Source organism: Quercus lobata, chromosome 4, assembly GCF_001633185.2.
Source record: "Quercus lobata isolate SW786 chromosome 4, ValleyOak3.0 Primary Assembly, whole genome shotgun sequence".
NCBI lineage: Eukaryota > Viridiplantae > Streptophyta > Magnoliopsida > Fagales > Fagaceae > Quercus > Quercus lobata.
This window is the reverse complement of record NC_044907.1, coordinates 8508032-8522261: the sequence shown is the minus strand read 5'-3', so window position 1 is coordinate 8522261 and position 14230 is coordinate 8508032. Positions and strand designations below refer to the sequence as shown.

At 33.1% G+C, this 14230-nt stretch overlaps 2 protein-coding genes across 2 annotated transcripts; one reads left to right on the top strand and one right to left on the bottom strand.

Moving 5' to 3' along the window:
• The first annotated feature begins 1994 nt into the window (after window positions 1-1994).
• On the top strand, window positions 1995-6973 carry LOC115984170 (cation/H(+) antiporter 28-like). Its single transcript, XM_031107096.1, has 4 exons — window positions 1995-2159; window positions 3244-4236; window positions 4810-5400; window positions 6359-6973. Exons 1-4 carry the CDS (start codon window positions 1995-1997, stop codon window positions 6971-6973), a joined length of 2364 nt encoding a protein of 787 aa, XP_030962956.1.
• A 2694-nt stretch (window positions 6974-9667) lies between these two features.
• LOC115984169 (DNA-directed RNA polymerases II, IV and V subunit 11) lies at window positions 9668-13533 on the bottom strand. Its single transcript, XM_031107095.1, has 5 exons — window positions 13392-13533; window positions 13209-13298; window positions 13029-13107; window positions 10517-10612; window positions 9668-9919 (listed from the first exon to the last, which is right to left on the bottom strand). Exons 1-5 carry the CDS (start codon window positions 13442-13444, stop codon window positions 9887-9889), a joined length of 351 nt encoding a protein of 116 aa, XP_030962955.1. The 5' UTR covers window positions 13445-13533; the 3' UTR covers window positions 9668-9886.
• Between the last annotated feature and the right edge of the window lie 697 nt (window positions 13534-14230).

Here is a 14230-nt window from a genome sequence, read left to right as displayed (position 1 = left end):
AATTTTGAAATATAAAGAGCTAAGAGTTTTGTAACTTGATCAACTTTTCTGATGTTTTCAAGATATTTAATGTTCAAATTTCTCTCCCTCATTATAAGTTAAAACTGTCAAATTATCCAAATAAAAAATAATTCAAACATAAAAAGAGTCAAAATGAAATGTTTGGAATTTAAAGGAAAATATAAAAGCGAATCAAACATGAAGAATCTAACTAAATAAAAAATTTATTTTGAAGAATAAAAAGTCAAAATGAAAACAATTTCAAATAGATAAAGTTTAACTACAAAATTAGTTATAGTTTAAGGTTACAACCTTACTCAATATCTTTTTATTAGAAATGAATTTTGATAAATCCACCATTGGATTACATATTCTTCTTATATTCTCCATATTTGCAAAATTTCTAAAAAATTAAAGATCAATAGTTATATCACCAATAATTTTTTTAAATTGCAAGTTTTTATAGTTTAAAATTATGCATAAAATATATTCTTACAGATCATACAGTAAATAAATATTTAATTATCACAAAATTTGATATATGTTACATGTATTAAGAGTGTAAAAAACATACAATTCAATAGTTAGATTTTCAAAATATGAAGTAATGTTAATGATATTAAATAAGATTATAACTTTAGGTCACAATCAATTTTATAACTAAACTTCATTCATTTTAAATTTTCACACAGATGTAAATAAGAGTTGTGGTCTGTGTTTCTAAAAGCGGGAGGTCGTCTTTACAAGATGATTTGGTAACGACAAAAATAGTAGTACAAAAGCGAGTGGATTTTTTTGAAAGGCTTGTGTGTTTCTGTCTAGAGTTACGTTAACCAACTGCTATAATTGTTACGAACTCCATGCAACGAGCCAACGGCTTCTTTAAAGAGATTTTTTTTTTTTGGAGAAGGCTCTTTAAAGAGATAAGTCTAGCTAAAGGTTGCTAATTTTTTACATTCTAGTTGCTTAGAAATTCCATAATTTTATGTTTAGTTATTAATTAATTCGTTTTGTATCTATAGGATTTATTTGTTAATTTGTTATAATATTCTTTTGAGATTATTATTATTCATTTATTTATATCATATAACGCTTTTAACCAAAATAATAATGATAATAATGAAAATGAATGCATACTATATATTTTAGTGCATCCTATTAGAAAATATATTAATTAAGAAAATGGGATAAAATGATGTTGGATAAAATATAAGGTAAGTATCTATTTAAATTATGTAGTACACTCTTTTCAAAAAAAAGAAATTATATAGTACTCTCTCTCTCTCTCTCAATTTAAGTGCCTCACATAAGTGAATCCCATAGATAGGACTCATCTTATGTAAGAAAATGACGCAATACACTAGATACAAAAAGTTATTTCACATCATAAGATAATATTCTATATGCACAATAAACTACACATTTTTAAACCAAAAAAATAAACTACACATTTACACTTATTTCTCGTAAACTCATATAAAAGTGGACCTTACGTAGAAAATCCATAGATGAGACCTACACTTACATGAACATGCAGAAGGAAGTGTAGTATACCGGTGTACATAATAATTTTGTCCAAGGCCATTGTGTTGCATTTTTTTTTTTTTTAGTAGTTACCTAAATAAAAAATAATAATTATTATTATTATTATGGTGATTTGTCCTTTTAATTAATTTTTTTTTTCACTTTACAAATCATCTAGCTAAACCACTTAACATGTCTATCTGTCCTAAAACTACTCCTTTGTTTTCTCTCCGCAAACTAAGCATTCATTCACAGCCACTAATACCCACCGGCGAAAATCCGAGACAGAGAAGCTGTGACATTACTGATTTGCTGGGTAAAACTGAAACTAAAACTATAACATATATAAAATTAATTAAAAAAAAAAAACATTAAAATTATGGAGACAAAGATCATTTATTGATCAAGAAAGTGAATTTTTTTTTTTAGAAAATCAAGAAAGTGAATTTTAAGAAGAAAGAAAGAAAAAAATGTCAGATGCTAATCCAGATGACCCATGTTCGGGTAAGCTATCAGCACTTTTTACAAGAGTTGCAAAACATGTATTCGGCTTCTTCTTGATGGTGGTTCTATGCAATGTCACACATTACCTTTTAAGGCCTTTCTCACAACCTCGTATCACCTCCGATACCTTTGTAAGTCTCTCTCTCTATTTTTATCAAGAGTTCTATAACTTAATAATATTGTCTCGTTCTCTCTATAGGATAGAACTTAGATTCAAATCTCTCAACCCCGACAATATGAATGACACTAAAAAATTACTGTGCATGTTTCTTGTTTAGTGAGATTTATAGATAAATTATGCTTGCATGTGACTTTGATATTGATTATGGGGAATGAAAACACATAGTCATATAGAGATCCTTGTATAGCATGATTGTGGTCCTAGGTGATTGAATACTAATATCACTATAGAGAGCAAAGGGCCATCTTACAGACAAAAGATTATGTAATAATTAAGCTGTTAGTGTTAGCTACTGCTTCTCTCTTATCCCCTCAAAATATTAGGTTAATATATTATCAATTGAAACAAAGTAATTATCAAAATTCAAGCCTCCAGACCGTAAACTAACTAGAAAAACAAAAACCCCAAGCCTAACACAGTTGGTCCTTTAGCACTTTAGATTTCAAAAAAGTTGTTAAAATGTAGCATTAAAGAATCGCTTTCTCCTATTGTCCAAAATTTAATTAAATAGAAAAAATTAACCTCAATACCCAAAAGCCTATTTGATAATCTTAATTATTCCTTGTGCATACATGCATCATCTCTCTCAAATGTGTGAATTCTATGCAACATTAGAACTTACACATTGTAAGAGAAAGGATGCACAATTGTACTGTATATATCGGATAAATAAGATAATTATTACTCGGTCACAATTCATTCTCTTTTTCTTTTTTCTTTATTCTATATATCAGATGTATAGCTTCATTATGTTTTCCACAACACAAAAGGAAACTGAACAAACCTTATTATTGATGGGAGTTTTGGCATGAAACCAAATTTGTACAGTAAAGAGCATAGTCGAGTAGGAAACAAAGCCTACCATAACTTGTATATCTAACAAGCATTGGATATATCAGTCATCACTGCTCACTAGTCACTTTAAATTAGAACTTTGCTAAGAGATGCTTTTTTCTGGTTGTAGTAGTGCTTATCTATGCCACGACTCTCTTTTATTGTGATTAAATTCCTCAGCTTTTTCTTATTACATGCAGATAGGGCTACTCATTGGCAACTTAAGAATCGTACATGGTTTTTTTGACATATCAGCAGCTCAAACTTTGCGTTTCATCATTGATTTTGGCATGATCTGTTACATGTTTGTGTTGGGCATTGAAATGGATCCATATGTACTCTTGAAGTTACCAACCAAGGATGCTACAGTAGCCTATGCAGGAATGCTCTCCACATTCATCCTAGCCGGAGCTATAACCCCATTTCTGAACTATACTCAGGAATTTAAGATGAACTTCACCCTCACCCTCTCTACTGCCCTCTCTAGCACAGCCTCTCCGGTCCTGACCCGTCTAATTACTAGTCACAAAATAGGCAAGTCAGACATAGGGCAGCTTGTGATTGCTGCAGGAATGCACTCTGATTTTATATCCACCCTTTTCATTTCCATTGGCTATATTGCATATCCAATAAGAGAAAAACCTTCAGGTAAGAGTAGACTTCAAGATTCCGTGGAGATGACTATTGCACTAGTTATACAAACTGTGATCACTGCCAAAGTTTCACCCATTATTATGAACTGGGTTAACAATGAGAACCCAGAAGGCAAACCAATGAAAGGCTCACATTTAGTGCTTGCAGTTGCCTTTATGGCCTTGGTTAGCAGCTGCTCAACTGTATATGGTTTTAGCCCCATTCTAAGCGCGTTTATGGCGGGCATTTTCTTGCCAAGTGAGGGGAGGGTATCAAAGTGGGTAATTAGCAAAATCAACTACTTGTTAAGCACCATTTTCTATCCCATTTTTTTCATTTGGATGGGGTTCGAAGCTGATTTCCACCAGTTTGAACCTGGCCAAATAGGAACCTGGGCAAGGTTATTTGTACTCTTTCTGATAGCAACAGTTGGGAAGGTAGCTGGAACAGTACTTTCTGGGGTGCTGTTGGGATTTCGTTGGCCTGAATCATTTGCACTTGGGTTGCTTCTCTCTACAAAGGGCCATTATCAAATTTACTTGGCTATTGCTGCTAAAACAGTAAGTTTCTATTTTATTCCTTTATTTTCAAATTTTTGTTTGAACAAAAAAAAAAAATTCTATCCTGTTCTTCATTTTACTCTGAAACTTGAAAGATAACTGTCATGTCTCTTGTCATGTAGAAAATGTTTCCAATTTTAGTACAAGGCATGCTTCTGAGGGCCTAAAAAGCAACAGCCATATTTGTTTATTGTAGCATTTGTACACACTAGTTACATTCGACAAACTATTACAGGCACAAACAAAATTCCATGCAGCTTAGGGAAAAAAAGTATAACCTGAAAAAGTAATCATAAATCTCCCATAAAAGTAATTCTGCATAATTTTTTATAAAAAAAATAAAAGCATTAAACAGTCAACAAAAACTAAATTAACTCATTTGAAATTAATGCAAGCCAGAGTGAATTGGATGTATCGATTCCATGGAACAGGGTAAATGCTTCACAAGTAATTAATTAAGTTTCAAATGAAAGACTGCAAACAATGATATCAGATACAACTTAATAAGTGTCAATAGCTATGATTTTCATGCCTATATAATCTTTCTGCTTTGTACTCTTATAATCAATGCAGGCTGGTACCATTTCTACTTCAACCAGCACTGTGATGGTAATTGCAATCTTTTTTACTGTTGTGCACGCCCCATCAGTTGTTGCATATATCATCAAACTTGCAAGGAAACGAGCACCAACCCATAGAATAGCACTTCAATCACTTGACCCTTCAAAGGAGGTCCGAATCTTGTTAGGTGTTCATGGACCTCAAGATGCTCCAACTGCCATCAACTTCACAGAAATTTCTCGAGGCACAGCTGACCCTGGAATCGCGATATATCTTACTGACATGATTGAACTCACGGATAACATAGCAGCCACACTCGTGAGAGGCGACGAAGAGGACACAGTGACTGTGACCGACCAGTCAGTGACAGAAATGAGAGAACAAGTCACTGCTGCAGCTCAAGCCTATATAGACCGTAATAGTGATGGTGTCAAACTCAGACGACTTCTTGCACTCTCAACATTCAGTGGTATGTCCCAGGATATCTGCCTCTTGGCAGAGGACTTGATGACGGCACTCATCATATTGCCATTTCACAAGAGACAGCGTGCCGATGGAACATTGGATGCAGGCCATCCAGGATTCAGATATGTGAACCGCAAGGTAAAATCAGGAACTTAACGCAAAACTTAAGTAGCTAAAAAAAGCTCCTAATTAGACCCAAGTTCATCTCTAGGATGGGTTTGTATTACCAAAAACTAAGAGCATCTCCAATAGATGTTTTATATCTATTTTTTGGAACAAAAACACCACTGTTCATACTATCTACATTTTTTAGATTAGATTTATTACAGTACTTCTCTACAAATAGAGTACACAGTAGTTTTTACTATTTATACTTCAAATGTTTTTTTTCTATTATAATAATCAGGTATTGAATAAAAAAATATTGAAAGATGTGTAGTTGTTAAAAAAAGAATAAATAATGAATAAAAAACTAATATTTAAATGGAATAAAGAAAATGATAAAGAATTTGTTGGAAAGTGTATTTGAAAAAATATGTAGGTAAAAGCTAAATATCACTGTTTATTATCTAAATAGTACAAAAAATTGGCTAATCTGCTGGAAATGCTCTAAATCAGGGAGTTGGAAGTACATTATTTTAGATCTGTACTTATAGATATAATTTTTAGGTTATATAAAGATGTTAAATTCCTACATTAAATGCCTTACTACAGTGCTATTAATAAGTATTCCTCATTATTAAAATAAAACAAAATGGTTTCTCAAAAAAAAAATAAAACAAAATAAAATCCTCGGATAAATAAAATGAAAAGATATTTCATTGATGCTATCTTTTAGACCCTGAAAAGATATCATAATTTGTTTACAAATCAAGCAAAATAAAATATTGGTTATAAAATATAGAAGCATGGGTTACTTGTCATTAGTTAGTACAAATTTTCATTTTCACTCAAGGAGCTAGTATGATTATTTGAAATCATGAGTTGATCCAAACGCTTCACAAAGACAGTATTTGCTCTGTCTCTCTGTGACAAACATAGCTCTTTCCATGCTTCTTCCAAATTGTAGCTTGATGATAGTTCTGGTTTTCAACAGGTACTCAGGAACGCCCCATGCTCAGTGGGAATTCTGGTGGACAGAGGTCTTGGACTGGTAGAGAAAATATCAAGATCACATACATCACTCAATGTGGCAGTGATCTTTATTAGTGGCAAAGATGATAGAGAAGCACTAGCTTATGCCGGTCGTGTAGCATGCCATCCTGGGGTGAAACTCACGGTAATAAGATTCTTAGTGGAGAACAGTTCAGAGAACACGACAAGAAGAGCCGGCAGTCATAGGGTCAATGTTGCCGAGCAGGAAGAGGAGATGAAGCTGGATGATGAGTGCTTTGCTGAGTTTTATGAAAGATGTGTAGCAGGGGGGCAAGTTGCTTACATGGAGAAGCATCTAGCAAATTCAGCGGAGACTTATTCTACTTTGAGGTCATTGGAAGGGCAGTATGCACTCATCATTGTAGGAAGAGGAGGGAGGGTAAATTCAGTGTTGACAGAAGGAATGAATGACTGGCAGCAGTGCCCGGAATTGGGTCCGATTGGTGATGTTCTTTCGGGGTCTGATTTCTCGGTGAAGACCTCGGTTTTGATCATCCAAACAAATAATGTAAGAGGAGAACTAGATGGACTTGATGATGACTTCTCTATCATGTAAATGTCAAACCTTAGTGTGATAGAAATAGAACTTAGAAACTAATTGTAACCAAAAAAAAAAAAAACCAGATCAGCTGTAGAGTTATAGTTTATAGAAATTACAACAACCCATATGAGAATTGACAGTGGGATTGGCCAAGATTAGAAGATAGAGATTAAACGAGCTGATTTTTTTTTTTTTTTTAAGAAAAAGAAAAACTGAATGGAAAGCAACTGTATGAATATCTGTAAAAATTACGCAGCCTAGTCATTCATTCATTTATGTTCTGTTTAGGGTGTACTGCCATGCCTTCCCATTGCAGGTTAATTCCTTAGTTAGAAGGACATTTTATGACATAATTTTTTTCATTTTTCAACCAATGTCTTCAATTAAAAATCCTTCCTAATAAAAGTTGAATGAGGGGGAAAAAAAACAAATTTTGGCTGTGTTTGGGAAGTAAGTTTAAAGTCATCTTATTTTATTATTTACCTTATTTTTGTTACTATTCAGCTTATTTTTGGTACTATTCATAAATCTCATTATACTTTTTAGTACTATTCATAGGTCTCATTATACCATTTCAATTAGTTTTTACTTTTATCTACAATACTTTCAACAAAAAAATTCATAGGTCTCATTATACTATTTCACTAGTTTTTATTTTTATCTACAATACTTTCAGCAAAAAAAAATCAATTTTGACTAAATTAGTTGTTTGGCCCAAAAGAATTCATATCCATATTTATCATTTGAGAAATAACTATATTTAGCAATCCATACAAACTCCCAACTAGAAACTGAAGCAGCCTAGCCTTGTGTCCCTTTTTCTATTCTATGAATTGGTAGATAATTTTGGCTCATCTGAAGGTTCAAACATCTTAAGAGCATGTCACACATAATTTTTCAGAAACTTTCATGTTCTTAGTTAAGATTTTTAATAATCTAGATGCCACCAATTACAATTTACCAACACCACATGTTAGCTAAAATAACTTCTACTTCTTATTTCTTTTATTTTTTATTTTTAGAATCATGACAGCTAAAATAACTCGAAGAGCCGTTATTTGCCAACGACGTTTCCTTTTAGCTTCTTATCTTAATTGGTCATGTACAGTTTTTAAAGCCATTTTTAGCAAGTACAACCACACTTCAATGACTTTCAGTAAATAAGCAATCTGCAAAAGACTACGTCCAAACACACACATAAATCTTGACTTTCAAAACGAACTTATTCTCACTATTAGTGTTAAACTCTTTTTTAGATTGGACTACAGTGCCATCTATGAAAATTATGTGCCTTTGTATTAGAATTACTTTCCCTCTTCCTTGTGTGTGTGTTTGTTTCTAAAAAAAAAAAAAAAAAAAAAAAAAAAAGAGAGAGAGATAAGACTCTAATCAATTTTTTTTTTTTAGATAAAAGATAAAAGGGTAAAATATCATTTTCGTCCCTAAATTTTCATAAAAGTTTTTTATTCATCCCTAAACTTTCAAAAGTTCATTTTTCATCCTTAAACTTTACAAAGCATTTTACTTTGCGTCCTTTCATCTATGTCCTTTCATCTATATCCGTTAGTTTATATCCTACATGGCTTAACAAAATGTTGACATGGCACTTGGCTTGGACAAAACTATTTTATTTAAAACATTTTGAACATGTGGCACAAAGTTATTGGCCCACATGGAAATAGAAATCTGATGAAATTACCCCCACTGAACCCAACACCCAAACCCCCATAACGGCAGCCTCAACTGGCGAATCCAATCAGCTACTCCAAGGCGGCGACCTCCGCTGTGAAATCGCGACCCCATACTGGTGACATTAATTTTTGGGCTGATCTGAATCTTTTTGTCATTGTGGAAGGTTTGCGTGAAGCTTTAGGAAACTTGTCTGACTCTGCATGATTTTTTTTTTTCTTTTTGGAAAACTGAGTTGCTCAGTAACTGAGATGCCATTAGTCTAGTTCATTGTAGGTTGGTTTGGGGTTGATATTGTTGAATCTTGTTGCTGCTGGTCCACAGGCACCAACAAAGCATAATAAAATCTTCGTTGTCCTATTTGCACAGTTCAAAGACTTACGTGGTAAGTCAAAAGAATTGGAGAAGGCAGCGACTACTTAGATTTGAACTGATTTCAGTTTTTTCCTAGTCTTCTTTTTGATAGATTGACAACCCCAAACAACATGAATACACCATCTTCCACTTACATTGAACATGCTTTGCACCAGGGAGAGTTAAACCGCCTGATTGTTTGGGGTTTTTGGTTGCCGATTTGGGGTGGGATTTCAGTGAAATCATTTCACAGTTGGGTTTGCCGATTGGGCTCACCAGTTAAGGCGGCAGCTGTGGGGTTTGGGCATGCGTTTTCGTGGCTGTGGAATAACTAATAAGGTTAGGTTCTGCCCCAAGTGAAGGGGTACTTTGGACATATTATTATTGTTTTCGCATGCTCCAGTAACTTTGTGCCACGTGTCCAAAATTTTTAAATAAAATAATTTTATCCTAGTCAGATACCATGCATGCTAACACTCTGTTACTCCACATAGGACATAAATTAACAGAAATAAACATAAGGATGTAAAATAGAACATTTTATAAAGTTTAGGAACGAAAAAGGAACTTTTATGAAAGTTTAGGGACGAAAATGATATTTTACCCAAGATAAAACTAAGTCAATGATGGTCCAGTTAGTTCCATGCACCTTGCTAGATATTAGAAAACATTGAAATGCTATTGGTGAAGGCTATGGTCAAATCCTCCAATGGACATATTTAATATTCTTCATCACCACATAAAGTTCATTAATCCATTACAACCATCAGATTCAAAGCAGAAGTTTCATAAAATCAGCCCATTCCCTTCAAAAACCATTTACAAGAAAATATCACCAACAAAAACAGCAGAACACACTGCTTCCTGGTATGCATTGAATGCATATTAGAACTCCCTTGAATGCTTTGCCATCTCAGTCTGCAAGCAGGGATTTGAAATTATATTAGTATTAAAATCTTGCCAGAATAGGAAGTGAGGACAGATCTTAATATCTCAAATTAGTGAACTACAACCAATGAAACATTCATAAACTCTCACTATTTTATGGTCAGTCGGTTAGTATTTTTCCATTCAAACTTATGTCCTCCAAAGAAGGCCAAAATTAATAAAGAAATGATCCACTATCTCATGGACTAGACAAATTGAAGCAATTTCCAGTAAAGCAGCAAATTGCTTGTTTCTACCTTTAACAGGGGTAAAAAATCTTAAATGTTGGTGCATCCTCAATTTTCATTCCAAGGAAGTATCTTTCCTTGATCCCATAGAAAGCATCTTAGTTTTCATCCATCACAAGTTGAAACTCTCAATAGAAACCTGATTAGGCATAGGATGTTCTGAAAAAATGAAATGATTCTACACCATCTCAGAAAATGCTTACAAATATGATACTAGTTTCTTAACTGTATCCATGAGAGATGCTTGATCATGAAGACATGGGCAAAGAGCAATTAATATTTCCAAATGACATTAAGTATTACATTCTTACTAAAAGCAGGGTAATGAGAGATGTTGTACCTCGAAACCATTCTTCAAATGGTCAAGCTCCTTGTCCAGATCATTGATAGCCTGGTTATATGCCTGCATTGGTGATGACTGGCTAGTGGTGTGTATCTATAGAAATACACCAAAATCATTAAGACTAGAATCTCTATAGAACATTCGAAAGGAAGGTTCATATAAAACACTCCAACCTATGAACTACAAAAGAGATCAATTCATGAAAAAAAAAAAAAAAAAAAAAAAGGAATTCTTATCCATCAAGATGTTGTTCAGATGAATTGACAACGTATAATGTGTGTGCACACACAGCAATGTAAAACACCCACAACAACAACAAAGTAGCCTTAATCTCAAATTTTTTTGGGGTTTGCCAAGCATCCTCAACAAATCAATCAAAGTCAGCCACCTATGTCATACACCCACAAATGGACAAACCCTAAATTCATATCTCCAGCACATTAACAACACTATAATTGCATAAATCAATGAATCAGCCATATACAACTATCATTATGCTACTCCCCACCCCTCCCCCAAACCTCATATTCATACAGATAAGGAATTAATAAAATGGAACCCCCCCCCCCCCCCCCCCCAAAAAAAACACCCTTATAAAAAAAAAAAACATCATTGCACACATACATGTAGGAATTCAAGCTCTTGCGTGAGGATCATTTTTGTTATAGATTGATGAAACATTTCTAAAACTAAAAACCATTTGCCCTTTTTGGGGTTTTGGTTTTTGCAACTCATTTTCTGTCACTGACCCATTTGCACATTCTAAAATTTGTGGGTATTTTTTTCTTCAAAGAAGAAAAAACATATTGTAAAACCTATCAAAAAATAAAAAATAAAAACCACTCATGAATGGTTAGAGTTAGTTACCCCATAAACTATATAGGATTGTAAGCCTAAGGACACGTACAGAAATTCAAAAACAAGAACACCTCTTCATACATACACACAGAAACACTTAAAACACCAAAAACCTCAAAATTTTAAAAAGCAAAACTTAGGTTCAAATCCTTAGGCATTGTATCTGAGATTCGCCCATCAAATCCAACCATATGGCTTATTGGTCAATGTAACTTCCTTGTGTATAGTAACAGTTTCCAATGTCACAACATTAAATTTGGAGAATCCAAGGTACAATTTTTAAAACCTTATTTTTTAAAGTACAATTACACTTTAACCAAAGCACACCAATACATACGTCCACAAAGAAACACATAAACACCAAAAACCCCTAAATTTAAAAAGCCAAAATTTAGGCTTAGTTCCTTATTCAACCATATGGCTTATTGACCTGATGATGATGATTAGATGTTCAGTAGCATGGAAAATATTCCCTTCTTTCTTTATTTAATAACTATTTTTATACATGTATAATATGTATCATGTAATTACTTATAAAAAATTTAAAAGGCCAAAGGAACTAAGCCTAAACCAGGGCAAGTTGCTAATTGTGATTTAATTTGCATCCCTTAGGACTTCCCACAGATAACCATTTGAAAAGCTAATTTTCTACATTGTCATTCTAATCTAAATTTTAAAAGCTTATTATTTTAAGTTACATATAGTCAATCAAGAAAAGGACCTATATCTCCGATCTCTTTTTACCATTCTATGGTCCCTATGGAACCATAGAAATCAAGTGGTTCACGATGGGGAGACCCCAAATCCGATAATTCTCGCTCACTGCCCAATCTCTTGTATGCAGACCAACTCATAAACATGTCTCCAATAGGGATTGGCAACTCATTATCAAAGTGACTAGTTGCAGGAAAAGGAAATTCAAACGGAGTGGCTATGCATATGAAGCAAAGGACTTGCAGGGAGATCTAATCTTACCCAGCAGCAGTTCAGGATGCAATCGTGGAGGCTACAATAAAAGGCTAAACACCTTAGTTTTAGACAAATTTTGTTTGTCAGTTATTGCAAAAAGGATTGAATAGGTTCGCAATGGAAGAAGTTAACCAAGATGGTAGGAACAACCTATGATGACAGACCTGCATTTTCTAACTTAACAAGGTATAACTTTTCGCACCATTTTTGCACCAAAAAACTATCCTGTGTAATGTGTTAGAAGTAGCTTCTCTAGCTGCTCATTATTCGATCCATTACCGTTAGATCTCTCCAAATCTTATGTAACATAACTTGTGTCCTATAACTGTTTTCTATGGTATCAAAATGTTAATTATAACTATTTAGAATTCAAAATAAAGCAATCCAACTCTAAATAAATTTGAACAAATTAGGATTTAATTTCTGTAAATAAATTCTAACTAAATTAGGTAAGCTGCAAATAGTCCAATTTCAATTTTTATTTATTCATATTTATTAACAATCAATTGTCAATAAATATATATATTTTCACAACTAGCCCGTGTATGGCACAGGTTAGCAACTAGTTTTAAACTAAACTCAAAACACCATTTTCCAACAGTTTATACAAACGCACCCAAAAATAAGGCCTGAAATGCATAAACTATAAACCCCATTAATAAACTAAAAAAAAAATACTAACCCTAACAATGATTTTGTACTGAAGTGGGTGAGGAAGCTTGTAGCCAGCGAAGAGAACATTGGGGTCCCTGTGCAATTGCCTGATAATCACAAAAAAAAAAAAAACACATACACACAAATGCAAAGTGAGATTAGGGATTTGATTAAGTTAAAAAATCAAGTTTAATTAAAATTTGCATACATGCGAAGAATGTTGCCGACGGTGTGGTCTTCTCTCTCGATTGTAAACGACGCCGCGTTGATTATCTTCGTGTCCCTCTCGTACGAGACCCTGTGATTTTTGAACAAAAAAGAAGTGAGGGTTAGAGAGAGAGAGAGAGAGAGGGTTTTTTTTAGAGAGAGAAAGTGTGTGAAATGAAATTACTTTTTGGTGCCTTCGGGGACGACGAAGCGTTCGTATCGATCGGGAGCATTCATAGCTGCAGCTGCTGCTTCTTCTTCTTCTTCTCAAGAACTCTCACTCTGTCTCTGGGTCTTGCTCTGTCTCTCAGTTTTCTTTGTGTGTTTCTGTTTAAAAAGCAGGTTTTGTTTTAACTTTTAAGTTTCACAAATCAAAGGGTACGCACTAAAAAACGACGTCGTTTCTTTTCTTTTTTCTTTTTTATAAATTAAAACATACTATAGAAAACTTGTGAGAAAAAAAGGAAAAAAAAAAAAAAAAGAGGATATTTGCCTTTAATTTACCAACTATGTAGTAAAATGCTTTTATTTTAAAATTATTTAGTAAAATTTTCTTATTTTTTAAATTTAATTTTAACAAAATTGAGTTACATTAGCAACATTAAATTCTATGCATATTTTGTTATTTAAATTTTTTTGTAAATTTAAGTGGAACTCAACATTAGTTGAGTTCCACTTAAAAATATAATTTAATTTTGAGGATATCAAATTTTATACGGATCTCAACTTTATTAAAATCAAGTTTTAAAAACATGAGCATTTTATTGAATAGACTTCAAATATGAATATTTTACTGCATAATTCGTCAATAAAGACAAATGCCCAATTTCCCAGAAAAAGAAAGAGAGCATACGTTTTAACTTTTAGTTTTTGAGAAATGCAAATGAGTGGATACGAAGTAAAAGAGGTTCGCACAATTTTTATTATGAAGTGAATAACAACATACAACTTTCTATAAGTCTTAGTGTACGTTTTTGCATTTGTTTAAAACAACAAATTTTTTACTATTTAGTTTCTATAAGT